This window comes from Pagrus pagrus, assembly GCF_965226575.1.
Source record: "Pagrus pagrus genome assembly, chromosome: 18".
Taxonomy (NCBI): domain Eukaryota; kingdom Metazoa; phylum Chordata; class Actinopteri; order Spariformes; family Sparidae; genus Pagrus; species Pagrus pagrus.
Window position 1 is genome coordinate 566975 of NC_140202.1, and position 22792 is coordinate 589766.

General features: G+C 40.1%; 1 protein-coding gene across 2 annotated transcripts in view; it reads left to right on the forward strand.

Moving 5' to 3' along the window:
• Positions 1 to 3148: 3148 nt before the first annotated feature.
• Positions 3149 to 22792, forward strand: part of LOC311273412 (uncharacterized protein) — a 29460-nt gene continuing 9816 nt past the window's right edge. Inside the window, exons 1-3 of one of the 2 annotated variants that reach the window (XM_084380486.1) lie at positions 3149 to 3247; positions 12931 to 17065; positions 21598 to 21721. In XM_084380486.1, the coding sequence (XP_084236612.1) occupies positions 13618 to 17065; positions 21598 to 21721 (3572 nt within the window). In that variant the 5' untranslated portion in view covers positions 3149 to 3247; positions 12931 to 13617. Of the gene's footprint in view, positions 3248 to 4788; positions 4945 to 12930; positions 17066 to 21597; positions 21722 to 22792 lie in introns of those variants that run through there. The other variant, XM_084380485.1, reaches the window with a different exon arrangement.

Consider the following 22792-nt stretch of genomic DNA (forward strand, 5'->3'; position numbering starts at 1 on the left):
TGGTGCTGGGCTGTTCAGTGGGTTTAACTGAGCTTTTTTTCTGAAAATAGTTGCCTGCTGCTGCTTAAAACAAGGATGATGAGAGCAGAGTTTGTGGTTCATAAAAGAAACTGAGTTGTGTGATAATTTATCATTATGAGAACATAATGATAAACCCATAGAGATAAATTGTTAAAATACTGTAAACTTCAAAAGTCTACACAGCTCAGCAGGACTGTTGACCTCAAAATAGCAGGTAATTTAATGTTCTACATCTCACAAGACTTTTCTGTTGGATCTCTGCTCTACTTGGCAAGCCCACTGCACTTTTAGTGAAAAAGTGATTTGTGGTATTTGTGTCAGTTGCAGGCCACCATATGCTGTGCCAGAAGCCTACTGTGGTGCTTCTGACTACTTTTCTAACCAGTACTGTATGTTTTATCTGCTTTCTCAACACAGCCACCTTTTTCTGTTTTAGCTGAAAGAGACTCTGAACATTTGGTTTCGGTGATTCATTTGTTTACCAGGAGCAGTCTGTAGGATTTGACTGTCTTTCAGAATTCTTTACCAATGACGAGAGCAATGACTTAGTGGAGCAGCTGTCTGTTCATACAGCATGAGGGTTTGTCCTGATGGAGATAATAAAGCTGTACATGTGGAAAATTTAAAAAACATAATTTAAGTTACATACTGAAATGTTTTTACATCCAAAACATAACCTTATTATATGTAGGGCTGTAGCTCAGGAGGTAGCCTGGGTCGTCTAGAAGTCCAAAGGTCACTGGTTCGAATCCCTGGCTCCCCCAGCATGTCAAAGTGTCCTTGAGCAAGATACTGAACCCCAAATTGCTCCTGATGAGCAGTTGGCACCCTGCACAGCAGCCTCTGCCATCACTTTGTGAATGGGTGAATGGTGAAAGTGTAGACTATTGAAAACGTTCAGCTTCTCAAATGGACTAGCCAAATGTGTAGTGCATATTCCTTATCATAGTATCTTTCTCTTTTTTTTAGATCTATATATTTACATTGGAGATGGGGTGTTGCTGTGATTACAATTTGAAAATGGAAAAATATAATTAAAGAACACCAATTTGAGACAGGCTTCTTATTAAACCAAACTTAATAAAAAAAAGGTTCTATACTTTAAACAAGAGTAGGATGATGATGCAGGTTCTCAGTCATCCAGGTCATGGTAAATCTAGGTGCTGTATCGTACACAACTGGACTTGTTTCAGTTTCTTCAAGAAACTGAAACAAGTCCAGTTGCCTACGATACAGCACCTAGATTAAACAAGAGTAGCATCTGCAGCCATGCTTAGCTGCTCTGTGAGGCTGTATGTCACTATGCTATAGTTAGCAGTATACCTGCTGTATAGTTAACTAAAATGCCCACAATGACAATGCTAACATGTTGATGTTTAGCAGGTATGTTTACTATGTTAGCATGCTAAATTAATTTGCACTATGAACAGAGGCTAGTGCAGAGGCCATATTCGATTTCTATTTAGTCATAAACCAGGTCACTGAACAAACTGAAATTCCAACCTGCTGTTGGTGCTAAAGGAAATGTCAGGGGATCAGGATGAACATTGTACAAAATTGAATTGCAATCCATCTAAAATAGCCACATAATTCAGTCTGGACAAAATTGGTGGACTGGCAGACCATTTAAAAACGTAGCTTTCAGGCTAGCTTAGTTTAGGCTTTTTGGTTAAAGTAGCATGAATGGTACGACTTGGCTAGCCTCTGCACGCTTTAGCACCAGGTACTGTTTGCGATTTCATTGTCTACCACAGATCATACCCTCTGAATGTAGTCATGCTTTTGAGCTGATTGTCATAGTGACGCAAGGTGACACAGTGACACCATCTTTAACGCAACACAAACGCAATAAAGCATATCCTTTCCTCTTGAGATCCTTTCATTGGCAACCAAACAGAGGAAGTTCTGCACTTTGTTAATTGACTGCCATTTTTTAAAATCTGCTGACACATCTGCCACTACTTGAAAAATGCAACAAGTACTCCAAATGAAATGACAATACACATTGCTTGTCCATGCCCACTATAACAACACAATAGTTTTCTGATTTGACACCTATGTTTGCCTGTGCCCTCTCAGTACCAAGGAGTTCAGTACCAAGGTCTTCTTAAACTACTTAACCAGAAGTGTAGAGATTTGTATACTGCTACAGAGAGAAACTTGTCCAGAAGGACATGATAAAATGGATATAATCATGGGGTTAAAGCTGTAATAAAATCTTGTGTAGAAATAGTAAAATATTTCCTTATGAATTGTTGTGAAGTACAATTATGAAGTAGGCTTAATTGGAAGTACTCAGGGAAAGTGCAAGTACCTCAAATTCACATTGCTCGTATCTCTGGATCACAACCCAAAGCTTGTGGCCTCAGATTAAGGCCTTACTTTTACCCTCAATGGCAAATAAAACCCCAGGAAAGAGGAAGACACATAAAAACAAGCTTAAACTTAAATTTAAACTACTTACTTTCTGGCTTCATTTTCTTACAGATGTTGGTCTTATCGAACACAACATACTCAGCTGTCCAGTCTGAGCACACCAGGTTGTGCAGACCTTCAAGCAAATTTACTGTTTTACAATGTATTTTTTCCTTTGTTGACTGAGATATTTCTCTCTATCTCTGCTTGCCTCCCTCTCTCTGTCTCCCGTCTGTCTTTCTCTCCAACACACACACACAAACACACATACACAGAGTCAACACTGCTTGAGCTCACACTGCGAACAAGCATAATAAGGGGGAGTGTGAGTCAGTCTTTGTCTCTGTCAATCACATGAAACATCATAGAAACGACTGGCCCAATTTCAACAAGACTGGGTGAATGGTACAGCTTGCAATTGAAACCCTGGAGTTTTAGTGCAGTTTCTCCTTAATTTTCGCTCGCCGCCTCTTTAAAAATGCCTTTTGCAACTTTTTATCAGGCATGTTCTCATTTAGAAGTGGTTATATTAGCGAGAGTGGTGTGAAAAAACAATGCTTTAACATAACAATGGTTTGTGTATCTGCTGTCCACCGTCTTCAGATTTCCCTTTTTGAATGATTGCTTACATACAACCGCCACTTGGTGGCATAACCCTAAAGCCTTTTGTGGCTCAAGTGGAGGCTTCCCACTGAAAAGCAGTCTGCTGGTCTAGCATTGCACTCCTATAACACTGTTGGGCAGTTTAAAAACAAATGATCAAAATCGATACAGCAGAACCAGAGATATCGCTGTTTTTATTCCACTTCTGGTAAGCATGGCTTTTTTGATATAAACTGCTGTACCTCTAATGTGTATTTTGAATAGAGCCAATATATTGGCCAAAACTTATCAGCTATAGCTTATCACAGATACTGCATATTGGTATCAGAGTATAAGTCAGATGATAAGTAACAAGAAATTGCAGTAAAGAAAAGTAAATTGTAACTTGTAGCTGTTGTGGATCTCTTATCACACAATCACTCAGCAGATGGTGCTTCCCCGTTGTCATGGAAATGTGGATGTTCAGCATCATAATCTGACTTTTAAACTCAAATATTTATATTGGTATAAACGTCATTAATCCAGTGTTGATTGAACTCGAATTGCAACACATTTATAAATCCAGATGCAGATTACAAATGTCTTAATACTGTCTTCTATTATGAAAATGAATCAATATACAGGTCTGTTCAGCCCTGGTGAGAGGTATGCAGTCTATTATGCAGTGTTTACTGCTCTGTTTCAGCTCAGGTACACCTCTCAGTGTGTCAATCAAACAGTGTGGGCAGCAAAGTGACATCTTCTGCCTTGAATTATTTGATTTGGATGAAGTTTGTGTCTCTGTCATTTTTTCTTGGCCAAACAAGGTGGCCGCTGCTGCTCTGTTCTCCCCTCTCTGTTTATTCCACACAAAATGGAAACAAAAAAGACATCACTGCACTGTCTGTGCACCAGAGGATTTCAATATAGTTTGGTGCAGCAAATATAAAAGCTTGCTGTTACATCACTCAGATAGAAAGAATCTAAAAAGGTACACAATGATACTACTATCATTACAATACATCTCTTAATGAGGACACAGATTTTAATGGTCGAATGATGTTGGTGATGATGATGCTTTCAAACTGCACTGTACAGTATGTGAGTATCCATTGTTGCTCCTTCTTTCTCTGTCTCTCTCACTCTCGCTGCCGCCTCCACAGTGATGCATGTTGCATTAACGCCTAGGTGAAGAGTGGGAGGTAGAGGGCAAACTGAGAGGGCTACAAGAGGGATGGAGAGAGAACCAAAGAAAGAATGTGTGGGAGAGTGAAACATAGATAGATAGATAGATAGATAGATAGATAGATAGATAGATAGATAGATAGATAGATAGGTATGTTCCTCCTCCTCTCCTTCTCCTTTGTCGCCTCATTTATAAAATGTCTGATGGTGATGATTTCCCAAGGGTAACCCACTCAGGTCAAACTAAAACTAGAATGAGAGAAAGGGAAGAGAGAAAGATAGAAAAATTGCAGTACAGAGAGATGAGAAAGAGAGATGAGATGGAGGAAGAGAAAAAAGAGAGACAGCTGGAGAGGAGAAGTTGGTCTCTTTGCAGCTCCAAAGCTCTTAAAGCCCTGAAGCTGTGTTGAGTGCAAATGGGAGGAAGAGAGAGAAAGAGAGGTGGAGGAAGAAAAGGATGGGGTGAGAGGTAGAGGGAGGCTGAATTCAGGAGAAGAAAAGCTAGAAAGGAGAGAGAGAGAGTGAAAGGGAGAGGAGGAAGAGGAGGAGGGGGAGGGTTTGCGTTGGTGTGTTGGTTGGCAGAGAGAGCGCTTGTCAAAAAAACCTTCCTCTGACAGAAGGCATGATTCACAGCGGAGAGAGAGAGAGGGAGAAGGGCGAGAGAGAGAGGGAGACAAGCAACAGAAAAAGAGAAAAACGGCAGAGATAAAGATAGAGGGAAACGACGGGGCTAAGATGCCGGTAAGAAAAACAAATGAGGATGCTGATTTGAGTCAGAATGACAAGACATTTCCAGGATGGGACTGAGATTGACAGACTGGATTGACTGATGCCTTTTAATGACTGTGACCGTGTGGATGAGGTTCTGGCTTTTCTATTGATCGGGAAAAAATAGAACAAGGGGCAGCAGCATTGATGAAAGAGAGAAAGAGAGGGGAAGCAGATGTTTAGGAACGAGGGCACACTGAAGTGATAGAGATAGAGAGAAAGATATAGAGAGACTAGGAATGGCTAACAACTATCAATAGGCTCCTTTGATGGAGCTTAACTAATTTGTGAGGAAGGCATTACTAATACATGCAAATTAGACACTTCTGACTTCTTAATATTACATTTGAGATGGATATTAGTCTGAATACTTCCAGACTACCATGGAAAGATTTCAAAAGATGTATTTTATATGTGCATGTCAATCTGTTCTTTACTTTATGTGAGAAAATACAAGTCTAAATAAGTTCTCAAAACAGTTAATGATTATTAATTGTCTTTTGATTTTTTTACCCCTCTGAACTGGTTCATCCTGAGGTTACAGATCTCTCAGTATGTGTGGTGGATGCCCCGCTTCTGTGATAAATTTTTTTGCTTTTCTCTCTTAATGTTGGTGACTTCTTTCAAGCTAACAGTTTGAGCCAATCATCATACTAAATACAGTTGTTCTCAAACCTAGAGTTAGTGGGCTAGTTGCTTTAGATGCACAAGTTTTGGTACATTCAAAGGAGGAATGTCAACAACAAACCAAATTTTCACAGCTTCATACTTTGGCATTTTGAAAAATTGAGCTTCTGATTTCTTCTAATGAAGGAAAAGCTCTGCAATATATATTGATGTCATCTTTCATTATTTTTGGCAAAAAATTTGCATGGAGGTTTAAGGCTGCTTAAACATCACTCCAACTTCAAAATGCTTTGCTGAGTTGTTTGATGATTTTGGCTTTTCTTGTTGTTTGTTGGTACTCTTCTTATCTTGTGTTTTCATATATAACTTCCAGAAAATTGAGGGCTTCGGGATTTGGCTTGGTCCATCCTTAGGACAAAGAGCTTCTACATAGAGTGAATTTGAGGTTTTTAACATTTGTTGGCTCGGCTGTAACAAGTTTTTCAAACTTATATAGTGAGAACTTAAGATGTTCAATGACATATCTTCAACAAAATTGACCACCTGTATTCAGCTTAGTATTAAGCCCATATTTTAGAGAAAAACATAACGCATATTGGAAGATTTTGCCCTATGTTGCCTTGGCTGTGAACAGATTTTTATCTTTACATTGATATATGTCTGAACATATGTTTTATATTAAACTGACCAAATTGATTGATTGATTTGGCCCAATAGTACGACCTACACAATGTGAAGAGCAAAAAGGAACCAAATAAATCCATTCTCTCTAGCGCCTGAAAACTGCAAAGAAATTGACCAATGCCGCATGGCTGCTATTGGTCAATTTTTCCATCCAATCCCCTCGCTCACTCTCCTGCTCCTGGTCACGTCTTGTCCCAACCCACTTCCGCATTTGAAACTACAAGCGCGCAAGAGGTTTGTTTGGCCCTGAGCAGGTAGTCTCTCGTCTTTTATGTGGATGTTGTGACACAGATAACTTTTATGCCAATGCTGGCTTATGACTGTGAAAGCTGCTGTTAGTTTTTTTCTGTTATTAGACGGTGACGGTGTCTATGCAATATTGTCAACACTTGTTTACTTGTTCGACGGAGACGTTAGCCTTTATGTTAACATTGTTAGCTAAAATTGCTATGAAGCAGCAAGTAATGCAAGTAAGATGAATGAATGGATGAATGAAACTCCTCCGCTTCGTGTTGGGGTTTCGTTCATCCTGTCTGGATTTATTTCTCCATAACAACCTCTTGCCCAGTCACTACCCTGGGTCTATTATAAGACCTGGATATGACGACGCCTCTCAGCAGACAAGCCGATTTTTCCCAGTGGCCACTCACGGTATTGCAACAAAAAATCCCATGGGGCCCAGAAAGCATTTTTCCCATAGACCGCAATAGTAAAAGAGAAGCCTGTAAAACTGTTCTCAGGACACCTCCAGCTGTAACCACTGTTAATTGCTAATATTTATATTCCATATTTTTAAGTCATGGACTTTTAAACCATCAAAAAGTTTTCTAAAGGCCAGAAAAGCCCCCCCAAGTATAATTTTCCATGGTGATGTCACAGCTGTGTGCGTGCACTCCCAAGCGCGGTCGTGCTGTGTCTCGGGAGCGAGGATGCCTGTTGGCTTAATGACAGCTCTGAACGGGGCTAAATGTGGTCGGAAAAGTGAATAAAATGACTCCAGAGTGAGTTTTTTTCGAGACAGAGTTGTGATACAAGTTTCATATTTTAATGGCATGTATTTTAAAATGCAATTCTAAAGGTATTTTGGCCTTAAATTACCTGCTGAATGACCGTATTTTCACTTACTGCCAGTGCCACTGCTGTGTAAAAGTCGAAAAGTTATTTACCATGCATGTGATAGTTTCGGTGATGTGTGTCACCAGGGTCTCGGTCTCACCTTGACTGATGTTCAATATCCTTTTCATCCTATCATAACGACCTTTTATTACGGTTTGAACCGTCTCAGTCTGATGGCCTGGAATTATGCAATCTGCAGCAGAGCATACTGATGATGATGCAAGTATATACTACAACGCAATAAATAATAAAGATGAATAATAAAATAGAAAAATATAAGATAAAATTAATTAATTAAGAAATGCACATTTTACTTACGTAATGTCAAAGCATTCTCTATTTAAAGAAAGTAAGAAACAACAGTCAACATGCAGTTACATATGTTATACTCTCACTTGGCTCTTACAAACTATTTTTCTCAGTTTTGCAGACTGTAATCACAAATTAAACAATTTTTACTTGGGACAGATTTGTTTGAGCCTTGGAAATATTTTACAATTATTTTTTATACATATATGCACAATCAACTTAACAATGCACATGAATAATGGCACTTGCACTTTGGTAGAGATATTTGCAGTTTATTGGATTCACACACAACATTGTTTACACATCACACCAGCTCCACCTGAAAGGGAGATAGTCAGGATCCTGAATAGAGGGAGATTGGACATGGTGTATCACTTTGTTAGTATTTGGTGGAACATGTGCCATAATTACTGTGGCTTACATGTGTAGAATATAGTGCCATAAGTGTGTGCATTTAGTTGAGTCATTGTGTACAGTATGAAACACTAAACAGACAGTCGCTCTGGCCACAGGCTCAGCTCTCTCGTCTCGGTGAAAGAAAGAAAAAGCTCCCATCTCTGTGGCACCGTGAGTCCGCGACACAAACGCGCCCCGTAACATGTAATCGGCTGTTTATGACAGATCAGACTACACAAATACACACAACATAACATGTATATGATAATCCATCAGTCCACTGATTGACTTCGCTGAAACAAATGCATACGACCAGGAGGAGGGTTAGGAAAACAGCGGAGAACAACGTTTTATCCTTACTTAGAAAAAGTAAAACAACAAAATTAACCATGTATAGTCTATAACCATGACTTTGAGAATATCATCGGTTGATGTGCCCTATAAATCCATCATTTGATTGTGTAGATCTGTCGTTACTGGTCAAACTCATCCACAAGCACTCATGAGCGCGCAGCGCTTGTCCAGAACATAATTTGCTCATTCTCATTGCCCCAGGGCATGATGGGAGGCCCTAGAGCATCATGGGGGGTGACTCAACTGTGCATGCTCTATGGGCCCCATAACGCAGAAGTAAACCCGGAAGTCAGAAACTTTTTCGGCTTATGCGCCAGGCGAGCAACTCCGTTGAAATCAACGGCCGCCATTTTCCGGTCCGGTATCCACTAATAATACATCCATGGTCACTACTCAACTGTTTTGCTAACCGTCTTCGCAGTCTTGTCCATTTGTTTTTAACGAAGCCTTTGCTAAATCAATATGATGGATTATCATATACGCGTTATGATGTTTGTAACGTGTATAACTCCCACCATAATTTCTTTTTCTTTTTCAATTAACCTGTTTTTAACTAATTTTATCTTTGTATGTGTCTCTTTTAACCTTTGCTGCGAGTACTTGTACTTATGTGTGGTTGTAGGAATGTGTGTTATTATTGTGTTGAGTATGTCTGTGGTATGTAGGGATGTGTGGATTGTTGTATTGTATTGCTGCTCCTGCACTTTTGATGTCCTTCCGCAACAAAGTTCCTAACGAAATAATAAAGTACTTTTTTGTATCTGTGTGGTCTTATCTGTCATAAACAAGAGATTACGGTTTGCGGAGCACGTTTGTGTCGCGGTCTGGTGCTACTCAGACAACAGGTGGGACACAGCTGGGTCCGAGGCTCATGCAGGTTTAGTTTTCAGCCACAATGTGGCAGCAATTGTTATGATTAAAGCTAATGGCAGCATCTGTTAGTCTCTTGGCCCTCAATAACTTTTAGAAGTGGCTAACTTAGCTGTTGATAAATAGTTACTTATTATGTAGCTGTAATGTAACGTAGCTGTAACATGCTAATGACGTTACGCTAGTTTGGCTGTGGACATTGTAATGACTCACAAGATTTACCTTAGTTTCAACTTGCATTGTAATAACTTTACTTGTGAATCCGACATCGTTACTCCGCATTCAAAGCTGGCGCCGTATTTGGTTTCTGCTGGCCAGCTTATTGCTCTTGTTGCGGGAGGGGGTGTATTGCGGGAGGCTCGGAGGGGAGGGATTAAGGAGCACAGAGGGGTGTGTGTGTGGGGGGGGATGATTTTTTTCAAATCTTTCTCAGATCGTAGACCATAGCTTTAATTATTAGCCAATTCCACAGGTAAAATCATTACTTTGGTTACATACTGTACCTTTAAAGGTACAATTTGTAAAACTTGGCCAGATTTTTTGTTTAAAAAAAGAATTCACAAAGAAACTACAGTGTCAACGTTATGTCAAAGACCTCTATGTACTGTGTTGAAGATACTGAAGTCAGCATGCTAACCAGCAAACCTTGGCCTATCCTGTCTCGTAACACCACTTTGTATCGCAAGAGGTGATAGTCTAACTAAGAAGCAAACTTGCAGCTTTTATTTCTCCTAGCTGAAACTATGTTGGCTATCAGACTAAGTAGCAAACTCGCAGTAATCAAATAAACTCACAAAGTGTCAAGAAAGGAAATAATTGTACACATATTTACCTTACTTAACAGAAAAATACAACTGTATACCCTCAGAATTAATGTTTCTCTCTTTTACCAAACTAAAAAGATCTTAATTGGCTTGTTAATACACACTTCATTCAAATCCAACATAAATTAAATAAAACTCACCAAAACAGTCTTGGTTTGTCTTTCCACAGGACCTCTGTATTGGCTGAAATAAATCCTCAATTTACCAGTAAGGTGTGAAAATATTCTCACTAAATGTCGTTTTCTCCCGCAACTGACTCTCTCTCACTCCTCTACCACTTTACACCTCTGTCCCTGGTCGAGCTGAGCCGTCATCCAAGGTTGCAGTGCATGCAGACTCCAGTCAACTAAGAGGGCCACTTAGAGTCACGGCTACCTGAGATACTTGCTAATGGCAGCTAGTCACTACAGCCAATAATAACTATAGAAAAAGAGTATACTGAGCAGCGGTCAGCAGTAATTCTGCGCCCTTCTGGCCGTTTCTTACAAATTGCACCTTTAAGGTTTTTATCTTCGTTATCTTGCCACTGTGTGTCACAAGTGTTTGTCCCATTTTAGGTTAGGAAGACTGTTGATATGTTATAGGCTCTAGGACTGGGGGCTTAAACTGCTGGCCCGGCTGCAAAATTATTATTATTATTATTATTATTATTATTATTATTTAGTTGTTCCACAACTTAAACTACATCTTCATATGCAACTGCAATAAAACACAATTCCATTTAAAAATTCAAGTTGACTTTTATTTTGAAATAGAGTCATCACAGGAAATATAATGTGTTCAGTTAGGACCACCGGGAACTTAGACTACTGCGAAAAGCCTAGTTCAAGGTGTAAGTAATTTATGCATAAGGAAAAATATTTGCACTCTTAAAAACTAATGTGCATTCTACGGAAGAGTAGGGCCAGTGATTAGGAAAAAAGATGAGAGGAGGACAATATATATTATTTTGTGAATAAAGTTGAAATGTCGAGAATAAAGTCAACTCTTCTGGTCCCTCAAATCCAGTTAGGGGAGTGACCTGGGAGCGACTGAAAGCTATGCGAGCTGCCCGAGCATCCGGTCTTTGCCATTACTACATCCTTTCAATTTCAGCTTTCACGAATGTGGCCACCTCTTCCATGCTTGTGTGGTTTTTCCTTCTGAACAGACGTTTTTGGCACAATCTCTTCGAAATTCTAATACTGACAACTACACTGTGTTTATGAGCTAAAAGAGAAATAATTTCTTTGTTACTAAAGCCAATTCTGAAGTACAGTTTCACCAGTTCATCTACACAAGGCATTTTGTTGAGGCAGTCATATGCGCTGTTTGAAGGTCAACTTTAATCTTTAAATGTCAACTTTATTCTCGACATTTTGACTTTATTCACGAAATTGTATTTCGACTTTATTCTCAACATTTCAACTTTTTTTTTTTTTTAGATGCATAATGAAAATAAAAAAACTTCCTCACTTTTTCTCACCCTGGCCCTAATACTCTAGCATATGTAGCATTCAGATGTATACTTCTCTTAGCTTTTAAAAGCATTTTTGTTTTATTATGTTAACAATAGTAATAAAAAACAACATTTTCTGAAACATTGCACTTTCTTTCACTTGAACCTTGTAGTGGCCCTCCTACAAGATGACAATACCAACAGTGGCCCCAAGATAATTTGAGTTGAGACCCCTGTTCTAGGACATAACTTCTACGAAATTGACCACAGAAATGAGCAAACGGTTCTATAATTTAGCTTACTGTTTAGCACGTCCTTGAGAGAAAAGCATAAAGAACATTGGAAGTTTTACACTTTCTTTTCTTGGCTATTTCACCCTTTGGCAATAGTATTGGTATATGCATTCATTTATAATTTTTATGAAATTGACCGAAGAGGTTATTATAGAGGGTATTATTTCAAGGAATGAAGAGAGGGAGAAAGACAAGTTAACAAAAAGTACATTTAAGGTTTTTATCTTCTGTTGTCTTGCCTTTTGTTTTCTTTTTGGAATTTGCAAACCAGGGCTACAGTTATATATATATATATATATAAGTTAAATTATATATACTGTATTACAGTTATATAAGCTATAGCTCAGTGCTCAGTCTGTCCTTGGCAGAAACGCACAAAGTTGTATATTTGTCTCACAGTAGTTTGAAGTGATGGCTTCACTTCCCAATAACAAAAAGTGAATACCCTTTAGAGAAACCACTGAAAAAGAAGGTTGAAAACCAACAATTTTGAAAGTCCCTCTGGATCTCAAGAAAAGGGTTACTCCTATTAGCATTACTGGTAAACCACTGAAGAATAGGGGTCATGTGGTTGGTTCTGTGTGAACTGAGAGCATAATTTAATGTGATTCTAATATTCTAATTAATAGACTGAGCATTTGGTTTACTAGTTTTTAGACAGCTGTTGGCTACTTTTCCTATCAATTGTTTGTTAAGTGCCCTGCAGGCACTGTTAGATTAAATCAAAGACACACCCCAGCACTCACAAGACTCACAAGAGACAATGAATTAAAAATATTAAGTCTCATGCCCAATCTGAAGTATCTCTGATGACACCTTTAGGATTATTATCTCATCAGGTGGTGTGGTAATTTCTTGTGACAAACTGAGCTTTTTGTTTCAAATTGGTGGAATGCCCCTTTAATTTGACATGCAAGAATATCAGCGATTATTAACTAATGTCTTTATACTGAAATATGCTAATGTCCACTCACTTTTATAGTTATGGAGAGACTTTATCAAGCTGTCTTCAGTTCAAATCTTTTGTTGTTTGCTTTGTTTTCCACAGACAGACCACAATAATCAACGAACACAGCCAAAATGAGAGGAGAAGCTTTGAATGGATTCAATCCTCCATCCACTGTGCTCTTTTTTTCTGTCGCACTGGGTCTGACTGACTAACCCTCCACTGTATAAAGACTTAATTGGTTCTGAACAGACAGCCAGAACAATAAACAACCAAAATAAATACAAATGCAGTCATGCTCAGAAGAGAGTGGGAGGGAAGATGAGCTGAGAACAGTACCCCCATGGACATAAAAACTGGAAATATTTTGTCCTATTTTCATGTTTTTCTTCAAAATCTTGTTGGATTATTTCTTAAAGTACAATTCTGTCTCCAATTTCATTTGGACATTATGTTGTTTACAATGTTTTCATGTCATGGAGCATTTGACAGATGGAGTTTTTTGCTGCTATGCCATACTTTGATCACAAGACTGTCCTGACTTGTCATTAAAACAGAGGGAATATGCTACAGTATTTTACCAGAAAGGAATAACCAAAACTTTGAGTTTGACATTTCTCCATTTCTTTTAGTTTGTCATGGTCCTGTCAAAGCCAGCTGCCATGGATCTTGTGAATTCTGAAAGCATTTTCTTTCAGAATTAGTGGAATTAACAAATTCACAATTCATTTTTCAAACTTCAGTCGTGCCTCCCACCAACCCCTCCCACCATCAGCCATCCGACCAATCATGGGCAAGCCTCTTAGCCGTCCTGGGTGTTTCAGGAAGAGCTCCTGCTGCCTGGAGAAACATGGAGCTGGGGATGGGGGAGTGGGAGGGCGAGCTGGGGGAGTGGATGGGGGATATGGAGATGGTTACATACCCCAACGGTCCATCTACGATACCATGTGCATCAATCAACAGATAGACAGCCAACACCATCAACCTGGAGGGTCTATAAGGCGAGACTGTGGAGGCGAGGGGAGTTTTAGTTACTCTGCAAGTGGCTCCCTGAGAGTTAGCAGGTCTCCGGCTGACATGTTCGATCCACAACCCCGCTCTTTAACTCCAAACCCCTCATTTGTGCGCCGACTGGATGAAAGAGCTATCTATGATTCATTGAAACTTGGGGGTCAGGATGCTGATGGTGATGGCTGCCATTCTCCAGGACATTTCACTCGATCAGTTTCTCCCTCTGTATCCTCGTTCTCAGCACCGGGAGTGTCCTCCTCCTCATCCAAGAAACATCACCATCACCACCACCATCACCATGGAGACAGCACAAAGAGCAGAGATGGCCGACATTCCTGGAAAGTCTTGACACCTCCAAAACACCTGGAGTGTCTGGAGCTCACTACAACTGAAATGATGGACAGAGGAGGTGGATATCTGAATCCAGGGCACTACCATCCCCCTGGAGGTCAGTCCTCCTCCCTTACTTCCCCCCTTATTTCCCCCTTCTCTGGATCACCTCTCTCTTCGGGTTACCATACTCCGGTATTTTTTTCCCCTGCCAAACCTCGTCCCAGTCAGACTCAAAGTTTACGCTGTTCCCCTCCCCACGTCATCCAGCCACGGCATTACTCCCAAACCCAGAGCCTCAGGCTGTCACCACCCCATGAGCTTAGGCGATCCCCCTACCGTTCCCCCCTAGTCCAACTGTCTGCTCATGACCTCGAACAGGACCTGAGGGATCGAGGAGGAGGATGGGGCCGCAGTGAGCGAGAAAGAGAATGGGAGAGGGAGAGGGAGAGGGAGATGGAGAGAGGGTGGGCCCAGCGAGAGTGGGAAAGAGAGAGGGAGAGGGGGCGGCTAGAGAGGGAGAGGGCGAGAGAAAGGGAGAGGAGAGAAACATCAACTTTTGGTACCTTTGGGTATGGTCGACCAGTTCCTCTGCGTTCAGACAGAGACTCAGTGTTTTTAGAGCCCGACCAGGACACAACACCCCTGTTGCTCCCTCAGCCCTCACCTTCACCCTCCCCCAGTGCTGCCCCAAGAATGGGCACTGGTGCTGTAGGAAGAAGTAGAGCAGGGTCAAAGGTTGGCCCTGATAGTGTAGGTGGGGGAATGGTTTCTAAGTTTGACAATGGGAGTGTGGGTTTGGTGTTAGTTGACAGCAAATCTGGGTGTGGGCCAAGGTTAGTTAGTGAAGTTGGAGCTGGAAAAATAGCAGAGGTTGATATTAGGGTTGGAATACAAGAACACTACCGACCTGAAAGTTGGAACAAATATGATAATGGATCTAGAGCTAGCATAAAAAACGGGTCTGAAGCAAGAATGGGCTCCCAGGTGAAAACAAGACCAGGGGGGCGGGATTTGGAAGGGATGGTGCAGTCTGGGGTGGAGATAGAAAATATGGCTCCTGGTGTGACCAAGGAGGGACGTAGGGGAGGTACAAGGAGTGGGGAAAAAAGTGGAAGGATTATGGCTAAACCAGAACGTATTGATGAGGCAATACCTTCAACTGTGGGTGACAGTGAGAACAAGGTTGGGCAGGGTGATAAAGTTGGGATTGGAACTGGAACTGGTACAGGGATGAAGCCAGACTTTGATGCAGAGGTTGAGGCTAAAGCTAGTTCAAGACAGGTGGAGAACAGAAGTGGAGCAGACACTGGAAGTGTAGCTGAGGTTAAGAATGAACTTGGTTCACCAACAGAGTCCAGAGTTGAAGCTGAGGTTGAGACAGAAGTAAAGATTGCTCCTACACCTAATCCTGAGGCAGTGTCAGAAGCTGAGGTTGGTAATGAGACAGGGACAAGGAGTAATAGTGAGACTGGAGTTGTCTGTGAAAGCCAGAGCAGCAACAAGACAACTGATAAAGCTCAGATAAGTATTGTAGCTGGGGATAAAAGTGATTCTGTCCCTGCAGATCAGGCTGAGAAAAAGACTTTGGACAAAATTGATTCTAGCCATGTAGAGAAAGGTTCCAGATCCCAGAAGTCCAAATCATCCAAGTCCAGCTCCAGGAATCGTCCTGGCACAGCCACAGGGCTCCGACCAGGTGTGGTCAGCCCCCGACTAAGCAGAGGGCTTGGGGACCTTGAGACAACAGGCTCTGCTGAGGGCATCGAGTCCACTTGGCCTCGCCGAATCATTGTCAGAAAAAGGACTGTTCGGCAGGGTGGGGCAGTCCACAACCTCCCTATTCTCCCTCCACTTCCCTCTGTTCTATCAGCATTGGAGAAAAGGCGCCCGCTTGCCCTTCTCCAACCACATACAGGCCACTTCTCAGAGAACCCGCTAACAAATATAATTACTGCTATAAGTATGGTAGGACGAAGCTCACTTAAAGAACCCTCTCATCCAGAACCAGGACAGGGGGGCACTTTGGTGGGCAGGGCTTCCCTGAAGGAGCAGAACTTAGAACACTGGAGAGTCTGCAGAGAGCAAGAAGAACCCAGGAGATCCAGAAGCAAAGAGAAAAAAGGAGAGCTGAGTAAGGAGAAGACTGAGTGGGAGGGAAGGAAGGAGAAGGAAGAGAAGAGAGAAAAGGAAAGGAGAGAAGAGAAAGACAAAAAGGAAGAGAGAGTGGATAAGGAGAAAGTGAGGGTTACTGTTAGTGGGTGGGTGGTGGAGGAAACCAAACAAGAAAAGTCAGTGAGAAAGGTTGAGGGGAAAGTGCAAGAGGATGACAAAAAACAGGAAGATGTGAAAAATGAAAGTCATGTAGAAATGAAGTGTGAAAAGGGAGAGGATAGAGGAATGATGAATAAGGATGGAGTACAAGAGCTGTATGGACAAGAGTTGGAGGAGGTGGTTGCTAAATTAAAGACAGAAGAAGGTGAGGTGGAGGGGGGAGAAGGAGGGACATTTGGAGATGACGGGGGGATAGAGAGTTGGGATGCTGTCCTTGAGATGGTCACCACATTATGGGATGACGGCTGGGATAAAGGGGGAGATGGAGGTGGAGGTGATACAGATTCCTTCTCAGGCTCCTTGCAACGCTGGCCTCTTCTCCGGCCCCCAATTGGCTTTGGAGGCTCCCACCCCCCATCGTCAGCAGCCTCAGAGCTCAGCTTGACAGAGTTAGAAAGAAGAGCCAGGGAGCTGGACTCTGACCTGGAACATCTAGACCTGTCTCAGCCCCAGAGGGACACACAGGATGTATATCAAATGCTGCTTGAGCCACAGAGAGAACGAGCTGACATGTACCAAACACACCCTGGGCCACAGAGAGAGAAAGCTGCTCTCATGACAGGTAGATATTAGTTTCTGCATTTTTGTTTTCATTCTTCCCTTATTTTTCCTTTTTATTTTTTTTTTATTCATGTACCTGCAATGAAGTTATTTTTTGTAATTTCATAACACCAAACCCTGGTCCAATTCAACTGGATATACTGGATTTGAGAAATTCCATTAAAAATGTATGTTAAAGGGGACTTGATTGCGCTATTTATGGTAAGTTTAATTGTCATGGAGACTACATGATCTCAGTTAGATCATGGCATGAGAAAATATTTACATTAGTTGCCATGTAGAAAATGTACAATCCAGGGTTTTTGGAGCTTGACCTATACATACTAGGGCAAAAAGTCAAGATATCTTGATCATATTTATTTCAATTTCAACCAAACAAAAGACATTGAATTTGGGCTTCGGGGGTGGCTGGAGGTTGCATAGTTTGCTTGATTGCCTTACCCACAAATGTTTACACAGTTATTACACAACAAGCTATCAAATATCAGCCATCACGTCATCGTAATCACAGACATCCTAGCAGTTATCTCAAGCTGCATGTATGAAAATAAAGATGACTACCATAGATTACTGATATCGATATCTAATTAATAGAGTGGTGGCTTAACAGCATAATTCCAAAGAATCGTGCACTTTGTGATAAAAGCGTGAAATCTGGTACACTTATAGCCAAAGACAGTCCAAAAAAAATTAGATATCGGGCCATCACAAATTTTCACTATGGCGGCCGTGGCAGCCATTTTTCAAAATGGCCGCCATTGACTACCATTTCCATGTGAATTTTCTTTTGTGTGTTGATTATAATATGATATTGATCATATAGTTAGCTAAATTTATTTACCTCTTTGGAGTTTGTACATTAATGATACAAATAAATTTCAAGATGGCTGTTATTTTTCAAGATGGCTGCCATGACTGGTTTGAAAATCGTTACTGCTTCAAAGTTGCATGGATTCCTGTGATATGAATGATATTGGGGTCAAATCACACATTTTTATGATTAGGAATTCAGGTGGCAACTTTAGTATTTAGCCTATTTGGAAGCTCACAATGCAAGATAGGCCTAACTGACAGTAGTAACTGTCCAAACATGGGGTCAATTGTGGAAGACTCTCAGCAATCCCCTTCACAGTAACAGAGAGCTGTGCAGTCTAAGGGAGCTTTTTTGCACTTTCACTGCTTAACACAACCCTTCTTACATTTGCAGGAGAAGTTCATAGCTGGACTGGCCTGCATCAGGCAGGCATGTCCAAAATGGTTCATAATGACCCTCAGATGCCTTTGAAAAGCCCCATCTACAAGGAGAAGGAAGCTCTGGTGTTGACACCAGCATCTGACCCCATACATGGCTTCCTTGATAGACTGCCCTCTTAACATGCTCCTTAAAGGGCACCCTTTGTTGGAGGGATTGACTGCACATTGTGCCTCTTTACAAATAACTTCCTCCTAGCTTGGTCTATGTCTGTGGATGTGCTGGGTCGATCATAGAGCAGGATTATAGACCTTTCAATAGTTGCCATTACCTCCTGTAGAATGTCATGTGGGGCAGAAGACAATTCTAATATTTCTGATTAGTCTGTGAAATGACTTGAAGGCCACACCCCTTCAATGGGGAGGGGGAGAGAGCCATTTGAAACGTGGTATTAGCACGTTGACTATTTATGTGGAACAGGGTGTTAATGGGAAAATAATAATAAGGGTTTTTCTAAAATAAGTTTAATTTACCTATTTTCAAGCCTAAATATACCAGAAATGGTTCTGCGGTATCTTACTACCAAGTAGTCTTATATTAACAGCAATCCACCATTTGAAATGTGGTATTAGCACGTTAGCATGTTAACTATTTATGTGGAACAGGATATTAATGGGAAAATAATAATAAGGGTTTTTCTAAAATAAGTGTCATTTATCTAATTTCAAGCCTAAATCAAGCAGACATGGTTCTGCGGTATCTTCCTACCAAGTAGTCTTATATTAAAAGCAATCCACCATTTGGAACGTGGTATTAGCACGTTAGCATGTTAACTATTTATGTGGAACAGGGTGTCAATGGGGGAAAAATAAGGGTTTTTCTTAAATAAGTTTTATTTATCTAGTTGTGAGCTAATTGTAATAACAAAATAAGTTTTAAAATAAGTTTTATTTGTCTAGTTGTAAGCCTACCTAGAGCCGAGCATATGACAAATATGAACTCAAGGCATGTTGCAATGGTCAAGTCACATCTGATCTTTCCAATGAACTGAAGGACTTGAAGGTGACATCAACATGTCACTATTTTTGAGACTAAGGTATTTGTGAAGTTTGAGGAAAAAGATTGAAATTAAACTAAATTCCGTTTAACTAGCACCGCTTACATTTGTGTGTGATATCTGCAAGTAAATGGTGGCCATCTTGAATTGTGAGAACAAAGGAAGATTCTGGGCTTATTACACATTGCAGATTTTATTTCTGCATGATAAAATGTATAATTTGTTATGGAGATCGACCATATCATATGCAATATACAAAACTTTATTACAATGTTCATGCTGATTGCGGCAACCATCTTGAATTTTTATTGATTTATATGTATTCTTCATGTATAAACTTCCTTTAACTAGGTATGGTAAATAAATTTAACTAACAAGATCATCAACATCATATTTTATACCATGCAAATAAGAAAATTGATCTGAATAGTGTTATCAGTGGCGGCCATTTTTAAAATGGCCACCATGGCCGCCATGTTGAAAATTCACGATGGCCCAATATCCAATTTTTTTCAGACTGCCTTTGGCCTTAACTGTACCAAATTTCATGCTTTTATCACAAAGTGCACGATTTTTCAGCTAAGCCGCCCCACTATAAGTAAAAAGATTAAAAAATTTAAGCAAGTAACATTTTATACAGCATTATCATTCATATTTTGTACTTCTGTAATGTAATTTGGAACAACAAACAGATGCTTTCTCCTTTAAAATGGGTATAACATTTTGCAGTGACACCTGCTAAGTCCAATTTTTGCCTTCATTGTTTATTATAGCCTTCATTGTTTATTATTGTCTAAACAGCTCTATTGTTATACTGTACATTCTTAACCCTGATTTTAGCAGTTGCTCTGTATTATTTGTGACTGTCGGAGAGTTTGGCAGGGATGTTGACTGTGAATTATTTCATTTATACATGTATCAAAATAACAGGTAGTGAAATAGTACCAGCAAAGTGCAACTGTTGTTCTGAACTGATGTACTAATCAGTTGCCAGGCATAGACAATTGTCTCCCAGTGCTTTCTCCTCATAAATATCAGGGCAGCACTGTAATATGACCCGAGAAAGAAACAATGACAAAGGCAACAAAGAACCTCTTACAGGATCAAAGGGCGCTGAATCTTACTAAATGTATTGTTCGTTTACTGTTTTGACCAAAAAGTTTTTTGTTGAGAACAAGCCACTCCACAGGTGAGCTTGACTTAAGAACATTTCAAACCTTGTGCATTGTTTCTCATCAGTGCAATCCAGATTTTGTTTTGGCTCACCTTTCCTGGTTCCCTCAGAAGCCAATTGTTTCAAAATATAATTTTATAGTTCAGTCCTATCTCCCAAGACACTCAGCTCAATCTCTTTCCACACATCATTTTATACAGAGATCATACAATGAAAGTCCAATAATAACACAATATGTATATAGAATAAATCACATAATATTAAATGAGTATATTAGAATAATTACCTAGAATAATTACCTTTCAACAACACCATGGCTTTCTCAGATAGTTCATAGATCATCTCAGCCTCAGGATACTTATCGGTCATAAGGCCCAGTTCATTACTGAAATTTGCCAAAATAGGTATCAAATACTCAGCAGAGATGTATCTGTAAGAGGTCTACCAGTGTTCAAAGGCTGAATCACATTAATTATTTCTAGTGTGGTTTGTGAAAAGATACCAAACATCAGTAAATATAGCACAGCTCAGTTGACCAACTCATGTGGAGTTTTGTGAAAGTAGAATGTAGAACATTGATGTTTGTCTTCCAGTCTCTAACCTTGTCACTCAATACAAAGAAACACAAAGCTCAGTACAGCAGGGAGTGGGGAAAGGACTGACAATAACTTTCCCCCAAGTGGAATGTAGACTCAAAGCCTATAGGTGGATGTTGAGATGAAGGTGGATATGCATTCTGGGATGCATTATGAGTAGTAGCAGCAGGAACAGAACAAGTGTTCCCTAAGAGGATATCAAGGCTTAAAGAGAAGTTTGGACTGAGGATTGTTTGCTTGATTGTCATGTGAGGCGTGGCAGGAGCTGTCTACATATCCTGTCTCAGCTCTACCCATTTTGCACCTAACCTTTTCTAATCCTGCAGACAGGCCTCAGCTACAAAAATGAACAAATGTTTCAACTTCCACTAGACTAGACGATGGAAACATTGATTATCTGGCTGTGATCAAATACCCAAATGCTTGACCAGCCAGGGAATAAATGGTGTCATGTATTGACTATATCTCATGTTTCTGTTGTTTTATTATGTTGAATCTGTGTTCTATTTTACAGGAGTGGGAAGCAGATCTCAGGTCAGTTTGGAGCTCAGCACTATGGGCTCACCAGCTACAGACACAGACAGATCTCCTGTTGACTGGTCAACAAAACTTGCTGGGACTTCCACTGCTGGCACAAGGTAATTCCACAAAGTGGTCGACAGCACTGACATTGAGCTGTTCTTCACCAGATGTTGACATACATCTTGGGTGACAAAAGGTTCATTGCAAAGGGCAAAAGCAAATCTAGTTTTGAATTCAGCCAAGACATACTTAAAATCTAAGCAAAAAATGGGGTTATAAATGCACTAGGCCACAATGCCTCTGGATCTTCAATTCAGTTCCATGCCATATTTTGACAACTATATATTGGTATGTACTGGTTTTATGGTCAGTTAGGGAATGTATAACTTTTATTGAGATACCTGGATATTTTAAGTTCATGTTGACATGGATCATCGCACATTTAACATCGCACATGTTTCTGAGAATTTCAAAGCTGATTTAAAAAAACAAAACAAAACATATATTTAACAAAATATAATTTTTGGATGTGATTTTGTCTTTTCATTTCTCACTTTCTTTTCTTTTTATATTTTTTAATATACACTCAGAGCAATGAAATATACAGCACCTGAATTTGACTTGCGACTGTGTACCATGAAGTATTGTGTCAAGATTTCTTGCAGTTTTATATTGACCATGCTTGGATTTTATATGTAAGTAAATGCATATTAAATGCATAAAACTTCTTTCGGCTGACCCATGACTGATAAAAACAAAATGGTACTGGCCTAACACTAACCTACATTTGAGGCACACCATGTGCAATTAAAGTTCTAAAAGTTGTTTTCACAACTTATCAATTTGCTACAATGTCCTTTAGCATTTAATTAATTATTAAATAAAATGCTTTTTTTTTTTAAAAGTATAATCCATCTGAATTGCCACTGCAATAATTACACTGCACTGCACTGCAATTTGTTAATAAGGTAATTTGTGCATGCATATTGGTGATTCAGCAGGAGATTCGAATGCACATTCAAATATTTGTAATGATGCACAACCAAATGCATTGTCGTACTGTTTCATTGCTTTTCATTTGCCAGTATTATCTCATACTGGTAGAACAGGGTGTCTGCCCAATAGATAAGAACTTGCACATTCCGTACATGTAGCAATACATTGTGGATGAGGACAGACACTGGATT